The sequence below is a fragment of the Ovis canadensis genome, chromosome 18 (genome assembly GCF_042477335.2).
Source record: "Ovis canadensis isolate MfBH-ARS-UI-01 breed Bighorn chromosome 18, ARS-UI_OviCan_v2, whole genome shotgun sequence".
Taxonomy (NCBI): Eukaryota; Metazoa; Chordata; class Mammalia; order Artiodactyla; family Bovidae; genus Ovis; species Ovis canadensis.
Window position 1 is genome coordinate 33,988,455 of NC_091262.1, and position 27,441 is coordinate 34,015,895.

At 45.8% G+C, this 27,441-nt stretch overlaps 1 protein-coding gene across 1 annotated transcript; it reads left to right on the top strand.

Moving 5' to 3' along the window:
* On the top strand, positions 1-27,130 carry VPS33B (VPS33B late endosome and lysosome associated). The gene is made up of 23 exons (XM_069560337.1): positions 1-1,934; positions 3,936-4,016; positions 4,380-4,441; positions 6,233-6,282; positions 6,475-6,542; positions 16,827-16,872; positions 17,908-18,002; positions 18,297-18,401; positions 18,788-18,884; positions 19,111-19,188; positions 19,845-19,918; positions 20,209-20,295; positions 20,458-20,548; positions 20,954-21,028; positions 21,260-21,324; positions 21,433-21,487; positions 23,798-23,844; positions 24,443-24,575; positions 25,202-25,275; positions 25,920-26,021; positions 26,174-26,249; positions 26,365-26,481; positions 26,767-27,130. Exons 1-23 carry the CDS (start codon positions 1,839-1,841, stop codon positions 26,844-26,846), a joined length of 1,854 nt encoding a protein of 617 aa, XP_069416438.1. The 5' UTR covers positions 1-1,838; the 3' UTR covers positions 26,847-27,130.
* Positions 27,131-27,441: the final 311 nt, after the last annotated feature.

Genomic DNA, 27,441 nt, shown 5'->3' on the forward strand with positions numbered 1-27,441 from the left:
TAAAAGCTATATATTGTTGTATTTTTTTTTTAAGTTTTCAAATATTTGAAAGCAGAATATTGTAATGCAATGAACCCGTGTACCCATCACCCAGCTTCAGCATTTAACAAAATGGCCAAACTTTCTTTGTTAACATGCATGCCGCAACTAGAGTTCTCAGCCGTGACAAAAAAAAAAAAAAAAGATCCCACATGCCACAGCTAAAGAGCCTGCATGCCTCATCAAAGGTCAGAGACCCCACATGCTGCAACCAAGAGCCAGTGCAACCAAATAAATAAAAATAAATATTAAAAATAGCAAATTTGAGATGTATTATTTCATCTGTAAGTACTTCAGTATGTGTCTCAGAAATAGGAACTCCTTTTTAACAAGACATACGAACCATTTCTATACCTTGAAAGTTTTAGTAATTCCTTATTATCAGCTAATATTCTGGTTGATTTCTTTGAATTAGGATCCACACAAAGTCCACACATTGCAATATTGTATTGTGTCATGTCCCAGAAGTCTTGATTTTAAAGGTATTTCCCCTTCCACTTCTCTTTCTCATTTGACAAGTTATTTGACCCATAAAATTTTGTGCATTTTGGATATGCTTGATTTTATCCTTATGGTGTCTTTTATCACGTTTCCACTACCTTCTGTATTTCCTATGAACCGGCAGTTAGATCTTGAGGCTTGATCAGGTTCAATTTGTACTTCCTATGCATCTCATCAGGAGATGAGTTTGCGATGTCATGATTGGTTAGTGAGTTCAGGTATTGTCAGCCAGACCTGTCCATTATAATGTCTCTCATAAGCTTCTTAAAAACAAACCAAACCTCAAACAAGGTAGATATAAATCTTTATCATCACCCGTGAAATTCCCTAAGCTTCCCCAATTCAATCACTTTTCTGAAATTTTCACTATAGTTTTTCCTGTTCAAGAACCTGTTGTAAATAGTATAGAACCCACTTCTGCGTCTGGCTTCTTTCATTTATTCAGTTATTTTTACTGTATGACTATGTCACAATTTATCCGTTTTCCCAAGAAAAGCATTAATGAGTCAGAACTCTGATACTGAAAGGTCACAGGTGGTGAGACTCAGCTTCCATTGGCTCCTAACGCGTTCTCTCCCTTCACACCCGCCTCCATCTCGGGCGTCTAGCCTCCCGCAGGTCAGAAGCGGGAGAGCTCAGAGCTCGCCGCTAACTTTGTGGAGTAGATGTAATCGACTGCCAAGATGCCCGGTGATCAGTGCCCTCTGGATTCCCAGTTGGTTTCGCCCATTTCACGAAGTTCTGAAAATGGAGCAAGTGCCCAACGCTTCCTTGCGTGAGCTAGGAGAATTGGGTGTACCTTTCAAATTTAGTTTAAGGTAAAATCCTTTTATCACAGGAACACTCGCCTCTGGTCCGGGAAGAAACTGGAACGTTGACGCGTTGCCGCGCGTTTTCAAATGTCCCTTCCAGGACGCCGTCCTTTTCCGGGTACCCTGAGCGGCGCTCGAGAGTACGGGACTTCCGGGAGGTCTAGGAAGCCGCCCGTCTCTTTGGTATCTCTGCAGGTGTAGACCCGAATCCTGCGGACAGGCGGAGTGGACCCGGAGGGGCGGGGCGGGATACGGTGACTGCAGGCCTGAAGCAAGGTCCCTTTGGCTGCAGCTGTCTGGCCGAGAGGTGGCCGGCCATTCATTCCTCCAGTGTGGCTGACGAGCGAGGGCCCCTTGGGGGGCTCTTTCGGGTTCTGTGCCCTTACCTGAAGGAGAGCCATCCTGCGCTTACCCGGGCCGCTGCGGGTCTCCTCGGAGCGGAGGGCGTCCCCCTTCTTCCACCTTGCGGCTCAGGTGACCGCCGCCATGGCTTTTCCCCATCGACCGGACGCCCCAGAGCTGCCTGACTTCTCCATGCTCAAGAGGCTGGCCCGAGACCAGCTCATCTACCTGCTGGAGCAGGTCAGTGCCCGCCACGTCGGGGGCCTTTACTGCATCAGCAGCTTAGCACTCACTGGATGCCTAGTTCTTTCTTACTGAATTTTTTGATCTTGCCTTGGTCCTTGGAGCTTCTGTGGCAGGTCCGAAATGAAGCACAGGTCCTTTTTTTTTTTTTTTTTTAATACGGGCAAGGAAGACACCACTAGTGTCAGGCATCACTGGGGATGGAAATATGGTTAAAACAACTTGGACCTTAGGGATCTTACTTCCTGATCTATTCATAGGCATTACTGGGAGCCTATGAAGCACAAATTAGCACACATAGGGTATCCTGTGGTAAATGAATGACAGCTAGGGTTCATGAAACAGTCATTTCTAGCTGGAGTAATCTAGGAGTTTCGAGGAATGGAGTGTGAAGATAAACATACTTTAATTAGAGATGGGAGAGGGTATTCCAGGCAGATGTACTGGTAGGAGCAAAGTTGAGGAACCTGGAAAGGACAAGGCATGTAATACATGGAAGAGAGGGATGAAATAGACAGTAGGCATTAGGTAGCTACTGAAGGTTTATCCCTGATTCCTGTGAATGTTTCAGCCTTGTTTCCCACCATTCCCTGACAGCCAAGATTTCTCAACCTTGGTAACACTGACATTTTGGGCTGGTTAATTCTTGGTGGTGGGACTGTCCTGTGCATTGTAGGATATTTAGCAGCATCCCTAACCTCTACCAGTAACACCAGATGTCAGTAACATCCCCTGGCCCAAGATGAGACAACCTAAATGTCTCCACACACTTTGCCAGATATCCCCTGAAGGGCAAAATCAGTCCTGGTTGAGGACCACTGCTTACATGCAACTTACCCATCAGGCAAACTGAACTGCTCTTCTGCCCTTGCCATTCAGCCTGTTGGCTTTCCCTGGCCTTGGCTGAATTACCATCTCGATCTGTCACTGCCCACAGCCTACCCGTTTGTCAAAATCATGTTGAGAGGAAGCTTTCAATGACTTCACCCTCTCTTCTGCTCAGTGTGACCTCTCCTTCCTCTGGACAGATGAGAGAGCAGCGTCAGGAATGGTGAAGCAGGAAGTGGGTGGGAGGGTGAGGACTGCCCTGGGTTAAGTTTTCTGCCTTGAACATTGGTTCTGTTTGTAATTAGAAGTAAAATGCCATTTGAAGAGATATTTGGCAGTTGGTTGTGGGGTTGCAGGATACACGGTGCAGTTTTGTTTTGTTTGGCTTTGTTCAGCAGGAGATCAGTTGGTTTTTTGGGAGCTATAGAGGAGGAGGCAGTGGAGCAGAGGAGCAGTGATGTAGAACAGGGCCACAGGCGAGCAGGAGGGTTGAGTGACAAGGATGTGACCTTAGAAGGTGAGGGACTTCCCAGGCAGTCCAGTGGTTAAGACTCCAAGCTTTAGTGCAGGGGGCATGGATTGGATCCCTGAGCAGGGAACTAGGATACCACATGCTGCATGGCCATAAAAAAAGATGAAATATCTTTCCACTGGAACCAATAATGAATAGAAGACAAAAATAGGTGAATATGTAAAGAAATGTCAACTGTGGCTATAGACAGTAAATAAGGTGCTGGGTTAGGTGAGGTCTAGTGCCTTTCCAAGGAACTCAGAGACTTTTTTTTTTTAAATAATTTTCTTTATTGACTTATGGCTGTGCTGGGTCTTCGTTGCTGCTCGTGGGCTTTCTCTAGTTGTGAGCAGGGGCTACTCCTCATTGCAGTGCATGGGCTTCTCACTGCGGTGACATTTTTGTTGCAGATCATGGGCTCTCAGGCATGCAGGCTTTAGTAGTTGTGGCACACGGGCTTAGTTGTTCCACGGCACGTGGGATCTTCCTGGACCAGGGATCAAACCCATGTACCCTGTGTTGGCAGGTGGATTCCTGTCCACTGTGCCACCAAGGAAGTCCCCAGTTCAGAGACTTCTATTAAATGGATGACTGAGTGAACTCTCGACTGAGGGGCTTGTATGACCTGAGAGTGATCCAACATACTGTGTCTCCTTCAGCTTCCTGGAAAGAAAGACTTGTTCATTGAGGCAGATCTTATGAGCCCTTTGGATCGAATCGCCAATGTCTCCATTCTAAAGGTAACTTGCCCCCATTCCCAGCTGGATCAGGCCCCTCTTTGCTCATTAAGCAGTTTTTCTTTTGATGAATGGTACAAATTACTGAGGAGTAATTACTACCCTTCTAGGGTAAATATAGGATAGCAGAGTTGAGTGGATTGGGGGGGATTGATCCTCTTTGTATTGTTTTTGAATTATTTAAATGTTGATTTTTCTACTGATAGTTTGAGGAAGGTTCAGTGGAATGGTTGTTAGGGGGGCATTTTGACTCCTAGAGTTAGTGTAAATAGGAGGAAGCCCTTTCAGAAGACCCCTGTCTTTGTATCAGGCTTCAGGTTCCCAGTCACACTTACGTCTGTTGTTTCATTTGATTCTTGTCTGTAGCAACACGAGGTAGACAAGCTGTACAAAGTGGAGAACAAACCAGCCCTCAGCTCCAGTGAACAGTGAGTGTCCGGGAGCCTCGGTCCCTGCACATTTGCCTTTGATCAGTCCTTGGCTGAGATCTAGCCCCATGACATTTGTGATATCAAAGCATTTCACTTCCCTGCACTTTTACAATTTCTCCCCCAGGTTATGATTTATCCTCCTAATTGGTCTCCTTGTCTGCAGTTTCTCCTTTGTCCTCTTCTCTCTCTAACCCAATCTACTAGCTCTAACCACATTGATTGAAAGAAAGTGAAAAAGTCTCTCAGTCGTGTCTGACTCTTTGCGACCCCATGGACTCTACAGTCTGTGGAATTCTCCAGGCCAGAATACTGGAGTGGGTAGCCTTTCCCTTCTCCAGGGGATCTTCCCAACCCAGGGATTGAACCCAGGTCTCCTGCATTGCAGGTGAATTCTTTACCAGCTGAGCCACAAGGGAAGCCCAAGAATACTGGAGTGGGTCGCCTATCCCTTTTCCAGTGGATCTTCCCGACCCAGGAGTTGAACCAGGGTCTCCTGCATTGCAGGTGGATTCTTTACCAACTGAGCTATCAGGGAAGCACTCCCCCACCACACTGATTAATCTTTCACAAATAATTTCCTTGTGATCTCCTCCAGAACCTTCAGGCCTTCCCTTACTTACCCACTAAAGTCTCCATTGCTCATCATAGATTCTAAAGCTGCCTCCCAGAAGGCCTTGCGCCCTCTGTCCAGCCTGGCCTCTTGCACATACTCTCTCACCTGATGCACTTTTGTGTGTTTCCCCACTCTACACACAAACCTCCATGCTTCTGGCCGCTCCAACCACTCTGCCTGACCTTTTCTCCTCTCCTCACTGTTCTCGTGACAGACACCCAGCCTTCAGAGCCCAGCCCCACCTCCTCCACGAAGCCATCCCAGGGTCGCCACCCCGGGGTGATTGTCTCCTCCCCTGGATTTGCATGGAGCTCAGTGTTTGTCCTGTTCACCTGGCACTCAGTCACATGCTGCCTGTTGCCTGGCGTTTGTTTTTATTTTCAGTATTTCTCAACTTAAGTCATGTACACCCTCCCTTAGAGGAAAAAACCCTCCTAGATACATGGAGAATACATCCATAAATCCCAGTTTGAAAAACATGTCATATACTTCCTTGTATTATTTTTGGTTAATTATTTTGGTTAATTATTTTTGATGGTTAATATACTCCATGCATACGTGCATCTTATTTTGCCCAATAAACTGTAAATTATTTGAGAGCAGAAACTTCTGGGTCCACCATAAGGCCAATAAGTTCCCCCAGCTCATCACAATATACCTGATTTATGTTTTTTAATTTACTCTTAACTGGAGGATAATTGCTTTCCAGTGTTGTTTTGGTTTCTGCCATACAACAGTGTGAATCAGCCACAAGTATACATATGTCCCCTCCCTCTTGAGCCTCCCTCCTGTCCCTCACCCCATCCCACCCCTCTAGGTTGTCACAGATCACTGGACTGAGCTCCCTGTGTTATGCAGCGGCTTCCCACTAGCTATCTCTTTCACATGTGGTAGTGGGTTTATGTTGATGCTCCTCTCAATTTTTCCCACCCTCTCCTTCCCTTGCTATGGCCACAAGTCTGTCATCCACATCTGCATCTCTAGTCCTGCCCTGCAAATGGGTTCTTCTGTACCTATACCTGCTTTACTGAGGGGAGTCTTTGTGGTGAGTCAGCTGAGAACGCTGGCGTGGCTTTGGCCAGCTGAGAACTGTAGCACATGGTGAGAGTTAGCATTACTATCACCAACTTCATGAGTTTTCTTAACTAGGATTTTTCCCCCCTTCTGTCCCATAGGTTGTGCTTCCTGGTCAGACCTCGCATCAAGAATATGCGGTACATTGCCAGTGAGTGTGTCACAGCGTTCGCTGTCACTAAGACCCTGGGGAGGGCGGGAATGTCTGAGGGCCGTGGCCAAAAGAACCCTTTCATAAGGAAAGAATTGTTCGGGTTGGCCATGCCCCGAAGCTCGTCGCTGCCTTGCTTCTAGTCTAACGTAAGGCCCGTGGCTTTCTGGGCTGCATCCCTTCTGTCTGTAGGTCTCGTCAATGCTGACAAAATGGCTGGCCGAACTCGGAAATACAAAGTGATCTTCAGTCCTCAGAAGGTGAGTTTGGACCCATGTGGGAGTGAGGTAAGGTAGAAGAGCATGGGGGACTGGGACGGGGTAAGGGGCCAACCGCTGTGTCTCCCTCTAAGCGAATTCTGTGTGACTGAACAAAATACCTGCCATTGTCTTTTTATTAATGTAGCAGAGAGTCTCCTATCAAATTTCCCCAAATACAGATAGTACAGTGGTGAGAGGTGGCCTCTACATGTGAGTGTGTGTATGCTTGGTTGTGTCTGACTCTCTGTGACCCCATGGACTGTAGCCCTCTAGGCTCCTCTGACCATGGCATTCTCCAGGCAAGCATACTGGAGTTGGCTGCCATGCCTTCCTCCAGGGGATCTTCCCGACCCAGGGATCGAATTTGAATCTCCTATGTCTTTTGCATTTCAGGTGGATCCTTTTACCACTGTGCCACCTAGGAAGCTATCCTGTTTAGGAATATAAATATATGAAGTATAACATTATGACTAGGGCAAGAATATTATTGAGTAGGATAACCAATCAGATTACAAAATACTTTTTAATGTTATTTAAAGGAGCTATAGTAGTTAATTTCTAGTTTGGGGAGTCTTACAGAACCCTTTTTTTCCAGTTATACTTCCAAGGACAGATTTGTTTAAATAGGAAACAGAACAAGTTGGTAACAGTTTCAAATAATGCTGCAAGCCTCCATAATACACAGAAAAACAAAACTGAGATTTTAATGAATTTTTTTATTTCTAACACTCTATCTAATCAAATTCTTTGACCTGATTTTCCATCACAGGACCGTCTTTTTAGTGGCTGTAGGGAGGAGGAGATCTCTCTTTCTTCCTGAGCTCCCTCTGTTAATTTTAAAGATTGGCAGTTTGCCAAGTAGGCAAAGGAATCCCATTAGTTAGAATTAAAAATAGGCCTATAAGATTTCAGTTTTTTTTTTTTTGCAGTGAAATAATTAGGTATTTTTATTTATAAAAGTAAAAATAAGATTTGAGTTTTGTGAATCAATCAGTTTGATCTTTAAAAGGAAAAATATGGGAAATAATATAAAAGATGTCAATTTATATAGCACACAAAAGTAGGCAGAATAATTTTATACAATAAACAGTCATAGGAGATGCTAACAAAGTACTGAATAATATGCCACTTAGTAAAGGAAACTAACCTACACAAAGGTTAAAAATTGACATAAACCACTAACATAAAAATTATGAAAGCTAAACGAAATTGGGAAAATATTTATAAGTATTGCTATACAGAAAACTCACAAACACCCGTAAGAAAACTTTGATTCTAATAAATGAATTAGCAAGAGTATTATTTTAATTACAAAAGGAATGGCTTAGAAACATTTGGAAAAGTCAGCATCATTAATAAAACAATGCTGGTTAATAGATTTAACTATTTTTTGGACCTATTAATAAAGTTGTTTTCCCTCACTTTTTTTTTTACTCTGTCAATTATATATATATATATATTTTTAATATAAATTTATTTATTTTAATTGGAGGCTAATTACGTTACAATATTGTATTGGTTTTGTCATACATTGACATGAATCCACCATGGGTGTACATATGTTTCCCCATCCTGAACCCCCCTCCCACCTCCCTTCCCATCCCATCCCTCTGGGTCATCCCAGTGCACCAGCCCTGAGCATCCTGTATCATGCATCGAACCTGGACTGGTGATTCATTTCACATATGATAATATACATGTTTCAATGCCATTCTCCCAAGTCATCCCACCCTCGCCCTCTCCCACAGAGTCCAGAAGACTGTTCTATACATCTATGTCTCTTTTGCTGTCTCGCATACAGGGTTATCGTTACCATCTTTCTAAATTCCATATGTATGCATTAGTATACTTTATTGGTGTTTTTCTTTCTGAGTTACTTCACTCTGTATAATAGGCTCCAGTTTTATCCACCTCATTTAAACTGATTCAAATGTATTCTTTTTAATGGCTGAGTAATACTCCATTGTGTATATGAATCACAGCTTTCTTATCCATTCAACTGCTGATGGACATCTAGGTTGCTTCCATGTCCTGGCTGTTATAAACAGTGCTGTGATGAACATTGGGGTACATGTGTCTCTTTCAGTTTTGGTTTCCTTGGTGTGTATGCCCAGCAGTGGGATTGCTGGGTCATATGGCAGTTCTGTTTCCAGTTTTTTAAGGAATCTCCACACTGTTCTCCATAGTGGCTGTACTAGTTTGCATTCACACCAACAGTGTAAGAGGATTCCCTTTTCTCTACACCCTCTCCAGCATTTATTGCTTGTAGACTTTTGGATAGCAGCCATTCTGACTGGCGTCAGATGGTACCTCATTGTGGTTTTGGTTTGCATTTCTCTGATAATGAGTGATGTTGAGCATCTTTTCATGTGTTTGTTAGCCATCTGTATGCCTTCTTTTGAGAAATGTCTATTTAGTTCTTTGGCCCATTTTTGATTGGGTTGTTTATTTTTCTGGAATTGAGCTGCAGGAGTTGCTTGTATATTTTTGAGATTAATTCTTTATCTGTTGCTTCATTTGCTATTATTTTCTCCCATTCTGAAGGCTGTCTTTTCCCCTTGCTTATAGTTTCCTTTGTTGTACAGAAGCTTTTAATTTTAATTAGGTCCCATTTGTTTATTTTTGCTTTCATTTCCAATATTCTGGGAGGTGGGTCATAGAGGATCCTGCTGTGATTTATGTCGGAGAGTGTTTTGCCTGTGTTCTCCTCTAGGAGTTTTATAGTTTCTGGTCTTATTTAGATCTTTAATCCATTTTGAGTTTGTTTTTTTGTATGGTGTTAGAAAGTATTCTAGTTTCATTCTTTTACAAGTGGTTGACCAGTTTTCCCAGCACCACTTGTTAAAGAGATTGTCTTTTCTCCATTGTATATTCTTGCCTCCTTTGTCGAAGATAAGGTGTCCATAGGTGCGTGGATTTATCTCTGGGCTTTCTATTTTGTTCCATTGATCTATATGTCTGTCTTTGTGCCAATACCATACTGTCTTGATGACTGTGGCTTTGTAGTAGAGCCTGAAGTCAGGCAGGTTGATTCCTCCAGTTCCATTCTTCTTTCTCAAGATTGCTTTGGCTATTTGAGGTTTTTGTATTTTCATACAAATTGTGAAATTATTTGTTCTAGCTCTGTGAAAAACACCTTTGGTAGCTTGATAGGGATTGCATTGAATCTATAGATTGCTCTGGATAGTATACTCATTTTCACTATATTGATTCTTCCAATCCATGAACACGGTATATTTCTCCATTTATTAGTGTCCTCTTTGATTTCTTTCACCAGTGTTTTATAGTTTTTTATATATAGGTCTTTTGTTTCTTTAGGTAGGTATATTCCTAAGTATTTTATTCTTTTTGTTGCAATGGTGAATGGAATTGTTTCTTTAATTTCTCTTTCTATTTTCTCATTATTAGTGTATAGGAATACAATGGATTTCTGTGTGTTGATTTTATATCCTGCAACTTTGCTATGTTCATTGATTAGCTCTAGTAATTTTCTGGTGGAGTCTTTAGGGTTTTCTATGTAGAGGATCATGCATCTGCAAACAGTGAGAGTTTTACATCTTCTTTTCCAATTTGGATTCCTTTTATTCTTTTTCTGCTCTGATTGCTGTGGCCAAAACTTCTAAAACTATGTTGAATAGTAGTGATGAGAATGGGCACCCTTGTCTTGTTCCTGACTTTAGGGGAAATGCTTTCAATTTTTCACCATTGAGGATAACGTTTGCTGTGGGTTTGTCATATGTAGCTTTTATTATGTTGAGGTATGTTCCTTCTATTCCTGCTTTCTGAAGGGTTTTTATCATAAATGGATGTTGGATTTTGTCAAAGGCTTTCTCTGCATCTATTGAGATAATCATATGGTTTTTATTTTTTAATTTGTTAATGTGGTATATTACATTGATTGATTTGCAGATATTGAAGAATCCTTGCATCCCTGGGATAAAGCCCACTTGGTCATGATGTGATCTTTTTAATGTATTGTTGAATTCTGTTTGCTAGAATTTTGTTAAGGATTTTTGCATCTATGTTCATCAATGATATTGGCCTGTAGTTTTCTTTTTTTGTAGCATCTTTGTCAGGTTTTGGTATTAAGCTGATGGTAGCCTCATAGAATGAGTTTGGAAGTTTACCTTCCTCTGCAATTTTCTGGAAGAGTTTGAATAGGATAGGTGTCAGCTCTTCTATAAATTTTTGGTAGAATCCAGCTGTGAAGCTATCTGGTCCTGGGCTTTTGTTTGCTGGAAGATTTCTGATTACAGTTTCAATTTCCATGCTTGTGATGGGTCTGTTAAGATTTTCTATTTCTTCCTGGTTCAGTTTTGGAAAGTTGTACTTTTCTAAGAATTTGTCCATTTCTTCCAAGTTGTCCATTTTATTGGCATATAATTACTGATAGTAGTCTCTTATGATCCTTTGTATTTCTGTGTTGTCTGTTGTGATCTCTCCATTTTCATTTCTAATTTTATTGATTTGATTTTTCTCCCTTTGTTTCTTGATAAGTCTAGCTAATGGTTTGTCAGTCAATTTTATTTATCTTCTCAAAGAACCAGCTTTTGGCTTGTTGATTTTTGCTATGGTCTGTTTTGTTTCTTTTGCATTTATTTCTGCCCTAATTTTTAAGATTTCTTTCCTTCTACTAGCCCAGGGGTTCTTCATTTCTTCCTTTTCTAGTTGCTTTAGGTGTAGAGTTAGGTTATTTGACTTTTTTCTTGTTTCTTGAGGTATGCCTGTATTACTATGAACCTTCCCCTTAGCACTGCTTTTACAGTGTCCCACAAGTTTTGGGTTGTTGTGTTTTCATTTTCATTTGTTTCTATGCATATTTTGATTTCTTTTTTGATTTCTTCTGTGATTTGTTGGTTATTCAGCAGCATGTTGTTCAGCCTCCATATGCTGGAATTTTTAATAGTTTTTCTCCTGTAATTGACATCTAATCTTACTGCATTGTGGTCAGAAAAGATGCTTGGAATGATTTCAATTTATTTGAATTTACCAAGGCTAGATTTATGGCCCAGGATGTGATCTATCCTGGAGAAGGTTCCATGTGTGCTTGAGAAAAAGGTGAAATTCATTGTTTGGGGGTGAAATGTCCTATAGATATCAATTAGGTCTAACTGGTCTATTGTATCATTTAAAGTTTGTGTTTCCTTGTTAATTTTCTGTTTAGTTGATCTATCCATAGGTGTGAGTGGGGTATTAAAGTCTCCCACTATTATTGTGTTATTGTTAATTTCCCCTTTCATACTTGTTAGCATTTGTCTTACATATTGTGGTGTTCCTATGTTGGGTGCATACATATTTATAATTGTTATATCTTCTTCTTGGATTGATCCTTTGATCATCATGTAGTGTCCTTCTTTGTCTCTTTCCACAGCCTTTGTTTTAAAGTCTATTTTATCTGATATGAGTATTGCTACACCTGCTTTCTTTTGGTCTCTATTTGTGTGGTATATCTTTTTCCAGCCCTTCACTTTCAGTCTGTATGTATCCCTTGTTTTGAGGTGGGTCTCTTGTAGACAACATATATAGGGATCTTGTTTTTGTATCTATTCAGGCAGTCTTTGTCTTTTGGTTGGGGCATTCAGCCCATTTACATTTAATGTAATTATTGATAAGTATGATCCCATTGCCATTTACTTTATTGTTTTGGGTTCAAGTTTATACACCCTTTCTGTGTTTCCTGTCTAGAGAAGATCCTTTAGCATTTGTTGGAGAGCTGGTTTGGTGGTGCTCAATTCTCTCAGCTTTTGCTTATCTGTAAAGCTTTTGATTTTTCCTTCATATTTGAATGAGATCCTCACTGAGTACAGTAATCTGGGCTGTAGGTTATTTTCTTTCATCACTTTAAGTATGTCCTGCCATTCCCTCCTGGCCTGAAGAGTTTCTATTGAAATATCAGCTGTTATTCTTATGGGAATCCCCTTGTGTGTTATTTGTTGTTTTTCCCTTGCTGCTTTTAATATTTGTTCTTTGTGTTTGATCTTTGTTAATTTGAGTAATATGTGTCTTGGGGTGTTTCACCTTGGGTTTATCCTGTTTGGGAATCTCTGGGTTTCTTGGACTTGGGTGATTATTTCCTTCCCCATTTTAGGGAAGTTTTCAACTATTATCTCCTCAAGTATTTTCTCATGGCCTTTCTTTTTGTCTTCTTCTGGGACTCCTACAATTCAAATGTTGGGGCATTTAACATTGTCCCAGAGGTCTCTGAGATTGTCCTCATTTCTTTTAATTCATTTTTCTTTTTTCCTCTCTGTTTCATTTGTTTCTACTATTCTATCTTCTACCTCACTTATCCTGTCTTCTGCCTCCGTTATTCTGTTGCTTCTCTCCAGAGTGTTTTTGATCTCATTTATTACATTATTCATTATATATTGACTCTCTTTTATTTCTTCTAGGTCCTTGTTAAACCTTTCTTGCATCTTCTCTATCCTTGTCTCCAGGCTATTTATCTGTAACTCCATTTTGTTTTCAAGATTTTGGATCATTTTCACTATCATTATTCAGAATTCTTTATCAGGGAGATTCCCTATCTCTTCCTCTTTTGTTTGGTTTAGTGGGCATTTATCCTGTTCCTTTACCTGCTGGATATTTCTCTGCCTTTTATCTTGTTTATATTACTGTGTTTGGGGTGGCCTTTCCATATTCTGGCAGTTTGTGGAGTTCTCTTTATTGTGGAGTTTCCTCACTGTGGGTGGGATTGGACGGGTGGCTTGTCAAGGTTTCCTGGTTAGGGAAGCTTGTGTCGGTGTTCTGGTGGGTGGAGCTGGATTTCTTCTCTCTGGAGTGCAATGAAGTGTCCAATAATGAGTTATGAGATGTCAGTGGGTTTGGTGTGACTTTGGGCAGCCTGTATATTGAAGCTCAGGGCTATGTTCCTGTGTTGCTGGAGAATTTGCGTGGTATGTCTTGCTCTGGGTGTCTTGTTGGCCCTTGGGTAGTGCTTGGTTTCAGTGTAGGTATGGAGGCTTTTGATGAGCTCCTATTGATTAATGTTCCCTAGAGTCAGGAGTTCTCTGGTGTTCTCAGGATTTGGACTTAAGCCTCCTGCCTCTGGTTTTCAGTATTATTTTTACAGTAGCCTCAAGACTGCTCCACCTATACAGCACTAATGATAAAACATCTAGGTTAAAGATGAAAAGTTTCTCCACAGTGAGGGACACCCAGAGAGGTTCACAGAGTTACATGGAGATGAGAAGAGGGAGGAGGGAGATAGAGGTAACCAGGAGGAGAAGAGGGGGAATCAAAAGGAGAGAGAGCAAGCTAGCTAGTAATCACTTCCTTATGTGCACTCCACAGTCTGGACCACTCAGAGATGTTCACGGCATTACACAGAGAAGAGAAGAGGGAGGAAGGAGACAGAGGTGGCCAGGAGGATAAAGGGGGGAATCAAAAGGAGAGATACAGATCCAGCCAGTAATCAGTTCCCTAAGTGTTCTCCACAGCACAGAACACACAAAGAGATTCACAGAGTTGGGTAGAAAAGAGAAGGGGGGTGGGGAGGAGATAGAGGCAACTTGGTGGAGAAAAAGAAGAGTCCAAAGGGGGAGAGAGCAGTCAAGCCAGTAATCTTGCTCCCAAGTAAAAATGAGTACTGAAGATTGGGTTCTTAAAGGTACAAAATTGACAACATGTACCAAAAAGCATAGATTAAAAATCTAGAGGTTGGATTCTCAAAAATACAATATTAAAGCAAAAAACAAAGTCACAAAAGTTATAAAATATATATATATGAAGTTTGCTTTAAAAAATAGGGTCTTTTTTTTGCAAAGTAATAGTAGGTTATAAAAATGAAAATTAAAGGAGTAATAGAGGACTTGAAATTTTTTTTTAATTTAAAGAATGATAATAGTAAAAATATATCTTGGACTTTCTCTGGTGTTGTTGTGGACAGTGTGGGGTCAGTGCATTTTCAGATAGTTCCTTGATCTGGCTTATATTTCTCAAGATCTATAGGCCCCTTCCTATGTAGTTGGTGCTAACTACAGGGTTTTAATCTATTGCCCCTGTCACTTCCAAGGCAGTTCCCTTTGTTTTGGCTTCTCCTCTTTGCTGGTCTCTTCAGCGTCTAATTTCTGCCCTGACACAAGGGGGCGGTGGTGGACACTTTTTTAGGCTCACTTGTTCAGTAGTGCTGTGGGGAAGGAGGAACACGGCAACCAAATAACACTGGCGTGTGCTCGCAGTGTCTCAGCCACACTGCGTTTGCCCCCGCTCACGGCGTGTGTGCTTTCCCTGTCTACACTCCTTAGGCTGTAGGTTGCTCTGCCGGGAACTGAGGCCGGCCCTGGGTTGTATGCACTTCCCCAGGTCTAAGCCGCTCAGGTTCAGGTATTCGGGTAGTCCTCAGAGGTGCAGACTCGGTTGGGCCTGCGTTTTGTGCCCTTCCCAGGAGGTCTGAGCAGCTCAGGTGACCAGGTGCTTGGCGAGCACGGTTGCCCCCCAGGTGGTGGCTGCAACTCACGCCTCCCCCGTACCTGCTGCTTGGTTTTCTGGGTGTACAACCAGCACACCTTCTCAGGTGTGCCATGTGTCTCTTCTGGGGAGCTGATCTCTGGCTGTGACCCTTCCGGCGGATGTCGACTGTCCAGTATCCCAAGAAGTCTTGGTTAGCAATGAAGCCTTCTTGCAGTTTGGTCGAGGATGCCTCTCTGGGGCCGTGATTACCCGATTACCCCCTTCTGGCTCTGGCTGCCCTCGCCTGCCTGTCTCTGGTGGGGGATGGGCCGGTCCACAGCCGGCTAGCTCTGCTCAGTCCTTTGTTCTGTGAGCGGGCCTGGCGGTGTCTTAGGTTAGGGCTTTTTGCGGGATAGCTATACCACAGTCTGGTTTGCTACCTCAAGTTAGGTCCCTCAGATTGCCCTCAGGGCATTCAGGCCCAGTCCTTACTCTAAGCAATGCAGCCTGCGCCTCCCTGCCCAGCCCCCGCTTGCTAGTGGCGGATGCTGGCGTCTGTGCTGCTTCCCCACTGGGGGAGTTACCGTTGGGCACGTAATCTGTGGGTTTTATTTATTTTTCCTCCTAGTTATGTTGCCTTCTGAGGTTCTAAGACTCGCCACGGACTCGCCAGTAAGAGTGTTTTCTGGTGTTTGGAAACTTCTCTCTTTTTTAAGACTCCCTTCCCGGGACAGATCTCCGTCCCTACCTCTTTTGTCTCTCTTTTTATCTTTTATATTTTTTCCTACCTCCTTTCGAAGACAATGGGCTGCTTTTCTGGGTGCCTGATGTCCTCTGCCAGCATTCAGAAGTTGTTTTGTGGAATTTACTCAGCGTTCAAATGTTCTTTTGATGAATTTGTGGGGGAGAAAGTGGTCTCCCCGTCCTATTCCTCTGCCATCTTAGGACCGCCCCCGATTTCAGTTTTTATTTATTTGGCTGGGCAGGGTCTTGGTCGTAGCATGCTGCATCTTTAGTTGATGCATGTGGGATCTAGATACTTGACCAAGGATCGAACCTGGGCCCCCTACATTGGGAGCCTGACACAGATATCACTGTATTTGACCACAGAGATCTAGGGCATCTAGATAAAAAGATGAAGGTGGGTGTGAGGAAGCAGAAGCAGTGGTATCAGATAATTCTTCACAAATCCAGTGATGTCTGTGTTGGGCTCTTCTACCTAACATCTCTGGCATTGGAGACGGCTGCCTATTCTTCCTTGAACCTCTGCCTTTAGAGATGCTATTTAGAGGCGCTAGTTTCTCTGTTCCCGCCTCTGTGTATTCTTTCTTGGTCTTCTCTGGAAGATCTTGGACTGTGCACTCTTAATTTTGGTTCCCTAGGGTCCTGTCCTTAGCTCTCTTCTCTGTGTTCTTTTGAACAAACTACCTACTTTAAATGTAATGTATGTGCCATGAACCCCAAGGCTGTCTGTCCAGACCTCCCCCTGGTGTCTGCGGAGGTCCCATGGACATGTCCTAACCAGAACTCCATCCCTCCCCTCTCCACCCCACTGCTCTTTACCTCCACCTCCTCCTCCTCCTCTGTTTCTATAGCACTGTCACGCCCTTCTTCTGAGCTCTACCTCCCAGACTCACTCTTCCATGACAGCTGAATACCCTTTCCTTCGTAAAGCTTTTCCAGTCATTCAGGGAGAAAAGAGCAATTGACTTAATAAATAGATAAAATGGATGGAAAGGAAACATAGTATTAGGCAAGATGATTCCAGTGGTCCTTTCTAGATCTAAGAGTCTGGGTTCTCAACTGTGGTCCTCATCAGTGACCACAGAGGAATCCAGGGAAATGGAAAGAACAAAGAAGGGGGTTACTAATCAGCTTCCCTCTGTCTTTCAGTTTTATGCGTGCGAGATGGTGCTTGAGGAAGAGGGCGTCTATGGAGGTGAGAGGAGATGAGTGAGTGGAAAGGGGAAAGTAGGTGTGGGAGAAGGCCCTGCGGGTTGCCCCCTGCTGTATCTCCTCCTTTTCGCTCGCTATCTCATTCCTATTGGCATGACAGGAGGAGAGTGTCCTTAGAGTGGGAAGAAGGACCCCAGCTTAAACCACTAGTGGGAGAGTATGGAAGGGATCCTGGGGGGTGTGCTGTCTTCCTTCCCTCCCAAGACCCCCACAAGGAAACCGTGTGCCTTCCCTCCTCTGTGTGCAACACAGACCTGGTCCCCAGTCCTTCCTGCTGGAAATCCTGCTCGGAATAAAGCCCAGCGCCCTCAGTGTGGCCTCCTGCACTTCTCCGGTCTGGCCCCTTCCTGCCCTTTAGACTCATCACGTGTGCTCCTCTCACCTGAGTCACCGCCCTCCAGCCGTGGGGACTTCACACATCTGTTCCTGTTGCCTAGAATATTCCTCACCCTAAGCTTCTTTGCCTACCTGAATCATACTTGAATTCTAAGCCTAAATGTCACTTCTTTAGGGAAGTCTTTCCTATATCCCTGGTTGGGGTTAGATCCTTGAGCTGTTTGTGCTCTTAGGTTGCTGTTTCTTCTTTGGAGCCTGCAACTGGAATCCCGTTTGTCTGCTGCGCACCCTCCCACTTCACTGTGAGCTCCAGAAGTTAGGAGCGTGTCCCCAGTACCTAGCCTAGTGCCTGTACACACGCAGCTTTCAGTCAGTACTGTCAGATGATGCATAGATGAGTGAGTGTTTCATCAGCACTCTTGGTCGGCACTCTAATGGAAACACACCACTTACCACATTGTATTACAGGCTGTTACACACACACGTCCTCTCCTTATCAGCCTGTGAGCCCCTTCCGGGCAGAGACTGTATCTTACTCATCTCTGAGTATCCCGGGCTTAGTACAGTACCTGAGGCAGTGGGGCAGGCCCTCGGGAAGTCTCACACGACTGCGGTGGACCTTCCCTCTTCATGTGGAGCCACGTGCCTTTGGCAGGAAGGCTGACGCTCTCTGTACCCACAGATGTGAGCTGTGATGAATGGGCCTTCTCTCTCTTGCCTCTTGATGTGGATCTGTTGAGCATGGAACTACCAGAGTTTTTTAGGGACTACTTCCTGGTGAGTGCAGGGCACTCGGGTCTTGGCATCAATGAGTGGGGACAAACATGGGGTCCTGTGGGCTATGGATTCAGCCTTCTTACAGCTCATCTCATGTATCATGAGTGATACTGATTTGGAGGTGGAATGCTGCTGACTGATATTCACGAGGCTTCCTTTGGGGCCAATGAAAATGAACCCTCTGAAGCATTGCTGAGACCCTGCCCTTCTGCTCTGGGGCTTCTGGGCCTCGCCCCTTTCCAGATGAATCTGTCAGGTTGATCTATAGCTTTGTGGCCCATGTGGTCCCTGCAGGAAGGAGATCAGCGTTGGATCAACACTCTGGCACAAGCTTTGCACCTCCTCAGCACCCTATATGGACCCTTCCCCAACTGCTATGGAATTGGCAGGTGTGCCAAGGTGAGAAGTTCTGTTGCCCAGATAGCCCGTATTTCACCCGTTTTCTGCCCACTAAGATTATTCAAGGGCATCTGTGATGTGATGTGATATATAGGCTTTTGTTGCTTCAGAAGAGGTCCCCAGAGCAGAGAACTCATGTGGCTAACAGAACAGCAGGACACCCCTGGGTAGCATTCCTAAATATTTGGGGGCAGTGAGACTCCTTCACTGCTGTCAGGAAGGATGGGGAGGGATGGGAACAGATGGAGTAGAAGAGGTAATCATGTTATAATGAGCTCTTCCTTGGGGTCAAGGAGAAGGATTGCATGGAACGGGTTGGGTTCTATAAGTGTGGGGCTGCAGAAGGGACCTGGACTCAAGACTGAGGACGTGTTGGGCCCTAGCAGATGTCGTATGAACTGTGGAAGAGACTGGAAGAGGAGGAGGACGGTGAAACCAAGGGCCGAAGGCCAGAAATTGGACATATCTTTCTCCTGGACAGAGGTGAGCTCTGTCAGCACTCCTCTCTTCCATGGACCCTAGAAAACATGGGAATATCGGGAATATAGCAGACATGGTGGCACAGTTGGAATCCTCCAGCGGGGGCTGTGAATGCCAGCATTGACCACAGGGAGGGGCGGCGTGGGCACTTGGGCCCCATGGACACTGAGCTAACTGGGTGGTAGGCTGAGTCGAGGAAGACCCTCATGGTTGGGGATCTCGATTTCAGACGTGGACTTTGTGACCGCACTTTGCTCCCAGGTGGTTTACGAGGGCCTGGTGGATGACACCTTCCGCATCAAGTGTGGTAAGTGGCATCTCGGCGAGACAGAGGTGTGTTCGACTCCTCGGGCCTCCCCGAGACCCAGACTCAAGAGTGAAATGCTGGCTTCCAAATGGTTTGTTGTGGCTTTGTTGCAAACTCCAACTCCTTTATGACCGCGTGGACTGTAGCCCACCAGGCTTCTCTGTCCATGGGATTTCCCAAACAAGAATTCTGGAGTGGGTTGCCATTTCCTCTTCTAGGGAATCCTCCTGGATCAGGGATTGAACCCGCATTTCCTGCATTGGCAGGTGGATTCTTTACCGCTGAGCCACCACTGTGTGCTCAGTCATGTCCGACTCTTTGCAACCCCATGGGCTGTAGCCTGCCAGGCTCCTCTGTCCATAGAATTTTCCAGGCAAGGATACTGGAGTGGGTAGCCATTTCCTACTCCATGGGCCACCAGGGAAGCCCCCAACTAGTTTGGGGGACCTTTAACTCATTTTTTTTTTGCCCTGCTTTTGGGATCTTAGTTGCCTGACCAGAGATCGAACCCAGGCCCCTGGCAGTGGACCTAACCAGAGCCCTAACCACTGGACTGCCAGGGAAGTCCTGGGGACACCTTTCACGGCAGTTCAGGAAAGGGTGGGGAAGGATGGCTTCCTTGGAGATCATCAGAGCTGTCCCCTCTGCTCTCAAAGGGAGTGTTGACTTTGGCCCGGAAGTCACATCCTCTGACAAGAGCCTGAAGGTGCTGCTCAATGCTGAGGACAAGGTGAGCATGCAGGTGCCCGCAGACGATTTCCCAGGCTGCTGCCACCACGAGGCTGTGGGCCCTGGTGCTGGGAGGGGAGGCTGAGTCCCCAGAGGGAGGGCCACCCCGCCAGCTGAGAGGGCACCCCAGGGCACACAGCAGGGATCTGACGCGTCCTCATCGAAACCAGCTCAGCTTTCTCTGCTAGAACCGCTGAGCGCGCACCCTGTACTGTTGCTACACCGAGGAGGCAGGAAGACGAGAGGTCCGAGTCTGTGCAGTCATCTGTTCCTGTCGCATTCCCCTCACAGGTGTTTAATGAGATCCGGAATGAGCACTTCTCCAATGTCTTCAGCTTCCTGAGCCAGAAGGCCCGGAACCTGCAGGCCCAGTATGATGTGAGGCTCCTACCTGGGGCCTCTGTCTGTTTCCTCGGTGGCTCCCAGGCTGCTGCCTCCCTGATGCTACCGCTGGGCAGGGATTGGGGGGGACCTGCGGGTGTGCAGTGGTCACTTCTGTGTGAGGACAGAAGGCCTGACTTCTCTGGCACATCCCCACAGCGCCGAAGAGGCATGGACATCAAGCAGATGAAGAACTTCGTGTCCCAGGAGCTCAAGGGACTGAAACAGGAGCACCGCCTGCTGAGCCTCCGTACGTTTCAGCTTGAGGCCAGGGTGAGGGGAGGGCTGCAGAGGAGCTCTGCCTCTGGGAGGAGATCCCGTTCATCTATCAAATAGTGCTTTAAAAAAAGAATAATTTTAATAATATCAGTGTTTCCGGTTGCTTAAAAAAATTATTTATTTATTTGGCTGTGCTGGGCCTTATTGCGGCATGTGGGATCTAGTTCCCTGACCAGGGGTCAAACCTGGGCTCCCCTGCGTGGGGAGTGTTAGCCACTGGTCCACCTAGGAAGTCCCAAATAGTGCTCTTATTTGCTCTGAAATGGGAAGAAGTGCTCCTGCACTTTGGCTGAAGAAGTTTTTATTCTCCTGGACAGTAAAGAGACCTCCTTCCAGAAACAGGAATGTGTCAGCTCCCCTTTTGTCCTGTCTGCAGATATCGGGGCCTGCGAATCCATCATGAAGAAGAAAACCAAGCAGGACTTCCAGGAGCTCATCAAGACTGAGCATGGTGACTTGGCTACCTCTCCTGCTTCCGCTTCCTGGACTCCCGGCCCCAGCCCATCCTGAAAAGATGCTCTTTGGCACTTTCCAATGCTGGTTCCTGCTAGAAGTTCTGGGGGCCCCTTAACCCACCCCAAAAAGGATGGAGAAAGAGATGGGGAGACAGATGCCCATTAGCATAGCTGGCAACAAGCTGAGCCATTCCCCCAGTAATAGGCTCTCCTCTGATTCCTTGCAGCGCTGCTGGAGGGGTTCAACATTCGGGAGAGCACCAGCTACATTGAAGAGCACATAGACCGGCAGGTGAGGCAGGGCGGGACAGAGTGGGGAGCGGTGGGGCCCACGCAGAGGAAGAGGAGGGAACGTGTGTTACGAAACTTGAATTCTCCCTGGCTCTTTCTTCCTGTGCAGGTGTCACCCATAGAAAGCCTCCGTCTTATGTGCCTTTTGTCCATCACGGAGAATGGTGAGTCCTAGGGACCAAAGGTTGAAAAGTATACCTTAGGGACAGAAAAAGTCATTTTGAAAGAAAGAGAAATGTCCTAGCAGACAGAATATTCCCCTGTAATCTCATGGATTCTATTCCCTGTAATAAAGCAGGTTTTTGTTTGGGGTGAAACATCCCCAGGTCATTAAGGTGATTTATCATTCCAGCCCTAAGGAGGTCTGCATCTAGTCCCCTTCTCTGCAATAAGGCCTGTCCCATCGTAGGACTGTCAAGGGTAGAGCTGAGCGACATGTCTCTCATTATTCCATCTGGACTCCTACCCTCAACACGATTTCATAATCAAGACACAGTTCAGGAAAAACCAATTTCATAAGCATTTTAGCAGCTCGGATTCTGCAGCTTTTCATGGCAACTTGTTCTGAGTTTTGAAGTCTTCCAGTTTACAAATACTTTTAAAATTTGTTTATTTTTGGCTGCCCTGGGTCTTTGTTGCTTCAGGGTTCTCTTGTGGCATATGGGCTTAGCTGCTCCACAGCATGTGCCCCGGCACTGACAGGTGTATTCCTAACCACTGGACCACCAGGGAAGTCTCGGCAGATATTCTTTAAGGTTGCTTTTTACCCAAAGAAGTCATTTGCTTATTCTAAATCCCCTTTATTGTAGTTGGAAGCCCATTTCCTCTTACATCTGAGAGTTCCCTGTCGCACTTTGGGAACCCATGTGGACACTTCTCCCATTCCTCACTTGCTGTTAAGCAGTTCCTGGGAGGACTGGCCCCTAGCCAGGGAAACACACACAGGAAGGCCCTTCTCCCTGCGCTTGCATTCCCCTCCCCCACCCCACTCCCCATGGATGAAACTGGCATTTGTCAGTGTCCCTTCACCAGGGCTCTTTCTTGGAACCCTCAGATCCAGGCTTTATCTTTCAAAAAGCAGGCTTCAGTTGAGGAGTCAATTTAGAATTGACTACACAGGATACAAAGTTAATACCAAATCCAACTTCTTCCTTCTCATTCAGTTCAGTTCAGTTGCTCAGTCATGTCTGACTCTTTGCGACCCCATGAATCGCAGCATGCCAGTCCTCCCTGTCCATCACCAACTCCTGGAGTTTACCCAAACTCATGTCCATCGAGTCGGTGATGCCATCCAGCCATCTCATCCTCTGTCATCCCCTTCTTCTCCTGCCCCAAATCCCTCCCAGCATCAGAGTCTTTTCCAATGAGTCAGCTCTTCTCATGAGGTGGCCAAAGTATTGGAGTTTCAGCCTCAGCATCAGTCCTTCCAATGAACACGCAGGACTGATCTCCTTTAGGATAGACTGGTTGGATCATCTTGCAGTCCAAGGGACTCTCAAGAGTCTTTTCCAACACCACAGTTCAAAAGCAGCAATTCTTTGGTGCTCAGCTTTCTTCACAGTCCAACTCTCACATCCATACATGACCACTGGAAAAACCATAGCCTTGACTAGATGGACCTTTGTTGGCAAAGTAATGTCTCTGCTTTTTAATATGCTATCGAGGTTGGTCATAACTTTCCTTCCAAGGAGTAAGTGTCTTTTAATTTCACGGCTGCAGTCACCATCTGCAGTGATTTTGGAGCCCAAAAAAATAAAGTCTGACACTTTTTCCACTGTTTTCCCCATCTATTTCTCATGAAGTGATGGGACTGGATACCATGATCTCGTTTTCTGAATGTTGAGCTATAAGCCAACTTTTTCGCTCTCCTCTTTCACTTTCATCAAGAGGCTTTTTAGTTCCTCTTCACTTTCTGCCATAAGGGTAGTATCATCTGCATATCTGAGGTTATTGATATTTCTCCCGGCAATCTAGATTCCAGCTTGTGCTTCTTCCAGCCCAGCGTTTCTCATGATGGACTCTGCATACAAGTTAAATAAGCTGGGTCACAATATACAGCCTTGATGTACTCCTTTTCCTATTTGGAACCAGTCTGTTTTTCCATGTCCAGTTCTAACTGTTGCTTCCTGACCTGCATACAGGTTTCTCAGGAGGCAGGTCAGGTGGTCTGGTATTGCCATCTCTTTCAGAATTTTCCACAGTTTATTGTGATCCACACAGTTAAAGGCTTTGGCATAGTCAATAAAGCAGAAATAGATGTTTTTCTGGAACTCTCTTGCTTTTTCGATGATCCAGTGGATGTTGGCAATTTGATCTCTGGTTCCTCTGCCTTTTCTAAAACCAGTTTGAACATCTTCTCATTAGGGTGTGTTTTTTTTTTTCTGCGGGGAGGAGGGTTTGTTGATTGGTGGGTTTGGCTGTACATGTTAGGACACCCCAACTGGCTCCCGAACCTTTATCTTTCTTACCCTCAGGTTTGATCCCCAAGGATTACCGATCCCTGAAAACCCAGTACCTGCAGGTAAGGCCAGGAGAATGTGTTTTTGAGGGAATTTGGTGGACATTTTTGAAACAGTTGAAGAAGAAATAGCCCCTTTCCGGTCCTGGTCACCCTTCTGTTCCCATGCGGCCTCCCTCTCAGCACAGACACCCTTCCCGCTGCCCTCATTTCATTCTGCTCCCCGCTTTATGTGGCTAGCGTGGGAGGGAATCTGAACAGTTCAGCTGTCGGAAGCAGTGGTGAGGTCTTGCTGTTGGACTCTCCCTCCCTTCAGCTCCTTGTGAGGCATCTATACAGGTTTCCTTCCAGGTCCTTCTCAAGTCCTGCCTCCTCTGTGACGCCTTCCCCACCTCCTCCCATCCATAATTTTCTGTGTTCTTTACTTGCTTCATGCTGCTTTTATTGTCTGTTTGGCGTTTGGTTATTTCTGACGTGACTTCCCCAGCACAGCACTATAAAGCAGTGATCCCCAATTAAAAAAAAAATTCTTCCTCACAAACAAGTGTGGGCTTTTCAGGACACAGACCGCATAATCCTCCTCTTCCCCACCTCCGTATCACCTCACAGGGCTAGGCCCTTGGTGGATGCTTGGTAGAGAGCTGAATTGCATTTTGTTCAGAGCTATGGCCCCGAGCACCTGCTGACCTTCTCCAACCTGCGGCGAGCTGGGCTCCTCACAGAGCAGGCCCCAGGAGACACCCTCACAGCCGTGGAGAGTAAAGTGAGCAAGCTGGTGACGGACAAGGCCGCAGGTGAGCAGGGAGCACAGGTAGCCCCTTCTGCCCTCCCTGGCCCTCGGTGCCTCTTCTCTCAACAGGTGGAGCGTGCTGTCCAAGGGGAGGATGAGCTGGGGGAGGAGAAGGCGATTCCTTACTGTCGCTGCCCTTACCGCCACTCCTCCTGCTCTCTCGTTAGAACAGCTTCCAGTTAGTGAATGCTGATGTGCTAAGCCTTTTAGATACACTTTCTCATGTAATCCTCCCAAACCCTCTCCATGGTAAGTTGTATTATCTCCATTTTACACATGTGGAAACCAAGACAGAGGGAGGTTAAGTGACTTGTTCAGGGCCCCTCAGTCAGTCAGGTTTGACTCCAAAGGCCACACACTTAACCAGTAAACTGTAGCTCACCCTGTAGATTGCATTTAGTAGAGGTGCCCTATAGAGGGAGGAAGACTGTGGGTGGGGAGAGAAAGGTAGTGAATGTCTTGATCGGTTTCAAGGAACTGTAGGTAATCTGCTTTGAAGAGGGTCTTCAGGTGTGATAGGTCCTGCTCTTTGAGGAGAGGCGGTCCTGTCACTTCCTGAATGGTATCACCCACAGCAGCATCGTTAATCCTTAAACCTTAGATAAAACCCAGCACAGATTTCTTTCCCAGGAAAGATTACTGATGCCTTCAGTTCCCTGGCCAAGAGAAGCAATTTCCGGGCCATCAGCAAGAAGCTGAATTTGGTATGTGGATCAGGAGTGGATAGGGGAGGCAGTGGGTTCAGTCCTTTGTGGAATACTTTGAGCCCACAAAACCCTTTCTGTTACTTTGTTTTTATAAAGATCCTTTTGTTTGGGAACTTCCCTGGTGGTTCAGTGGTTCAGATTCCGAGCTTCTAAAGCAGAGGTGTGGGTTCAGTCCCTGGTCAGAGAGCTAAGTTCCCACATGCTACCAAAATGCAGCCAAAAACTGAAAATTAAAGGAAAAATATTCTTTTGTTTGGTAGCATTATAGCATGAGTTTAATTTAATAATGAGACAAGACACAAAGGTTCATTCATTTGGTAAACATGTAACACATACCTACGAGTATCAGAGAATGTGCCAAGTGCTGCTTCAGTGACAGGCGTGTCTTATGTCACTGCTGGAGGGTCATAAAGGGGCACTCTTGCCAGGGCACATGGGCCCTCATTCAGCAGAACTGGCAGGTACTGAACAGCTTCCGTCTTTGATTATGGAGTTTTTCCCCAGCCCACCAAGGCTATTGCTGCTTTCCCCTTTAGTTGAAGTAAGAACTGCTCTTAGGGGTACACCACTTTTCTCTGACTCTGTAAAGGACTGGAAGGCCGAGTTGCCGCTTGCCTCCTGTGTTCTCCTTTACCCTCCAGATCCCACGCGTGGATGGCGAGTATGACCTGAAAGTGCCGCGTGACATGGCGTACGTGTTCAGCGGTGCGTACGTGCCCCTCAGCTGCCGAATCATTGAGCAGGTGAGAACGTGGCCCCCTCCCATTCACATTTCCTGCTCACTGCTTTCTCTTAGTCCCTGGCCTGGCCCAGCTTGTAACTACCCGAGCAACTAGCAAGAAACGTGACAGTCTGGCGGCTGCTGGACTTGAAACTAGCGCTTGTGCCTTCCCAGGTGCTGGAGCGGCGGGGCTGGCAGGGCCTGGACGAAGTGGTGCGGCTGCTCAACTGCAGTGAGCTGGCCTTCACAGGTGCATGGCCTTCCTTGCCCAGTGGGGGCGGGTGAAACAAGGGGAGGGCGCGATGCACCACCCAGGACGCGCCTGCGTGGCCAGTGAAGAGCCGAGTCTGGTCCGGTCTTTGCAGACATGACCAAGGACGACAAGGCCTCCAGCGAGTCCCTGCGCCTCATCTTGGTGGTGTTCTTGGGTGGCTGCACGTTCTCTGAGATCTCAGCCCTCCGGTTCCTGGGCAGAGAGAAAGGTGAGAACAGGCCTCAGTGGGGGGCCAAGGGCAGACCTCAGGAAGCCTTCTTTACAGGCCTCTGGGTACCACCTGCTACCATCTTGCTGGGGGCCGAACAGCAGGGAGCCCGGTTCCACCCAGCGTGGCAAGTTGCTGGGCCCAGAGCATGGTGCTGGTGCACCTGGGACTACAGACTGGTGCTCCGACCCAGCCTGGGCTGTGGAACTGGAGGGACCCCACATGGCTGGTGTCGGGGGCTCAAATCTGCCCTCGATCACATTTGGTGGTGCTTTTACTCCTTAGGGTACAGGTTCATTTTTCTGACGACAGCGGTTACCAACAGTGCCCGCCTCATGGAGGCCATGAGCGAGGTGAAAGCCTGAAGTTTTCCCTGCCAGTGTTGATGTCTTTCCTGGACGTGTTCCTCAGTGGGATGCAGGAGTCTGACTCGGAGCTGCTAAGAAAATGTCTACCAACTACCCTCCTAAGAGCTGGGGAGCAGGGGACTTTCTTGGGATCTAGAGAACCTATCTGAGGAGAGAGTTCACCTCCTGCCCCCAGGATGTTTCTTTTTTGTTCATGAAGTACAGCCCCTGCTAATAAGATAAGGAGGATCTTTTTCTAAATCCTCTTTGAGTATCACTGTAAATAAAGCCTCTACTCTCAACGTATTATGTTTAGTTCTGGACAGGCACTTTCACAGTTTATTGGGGGGAGGTAGAGGGGGCTTTATATAGCAGCTTTGTGTGCTCCGCAGCTAGGACTGGGTAGTTGCTCTGGGCCTGTTCTGTTTCTTCCTTGAAACTTGCCCTGTAATTCATTTTCCTCAATCATAAAACAGGGATTAGATGATCAGTAAGCACCCTTCCAATTCTAAAATTCTGTGATTCATTGTATTTTAGGAAAAATGAGTTTGCTATTGTTTCAACATAAGGAGGCACTTGAATTTTAAGCCTTCTGTCTCTTATTGCAGAAGGA

Excerpts from the sequence above, each read along its gene's own strand:
- VPS33B (XM_069560337.1), top strand. The coding sequence starts at position 1,839 with ATGGCTTTTCCCCATCGACCGGACGCCCCAGAGCTGCCTGACTTCTCC. Across the intron at positions 6,283-6,474 it reads GAATATGCGGTACATTGCCA|GTCTCGTCAATGCTGACAAA; the intron begins GTGAGTGTGTCA and ends TTCTGTCTGTAG. Across the intron at positions 24,576-25,201 it reads GGTGACGGACAAGGCCGCAG|GAAAGATTACTGATGCCTTC; the intron begins GTGAGCAGGGAG and ends TTTCTTTCCCAG.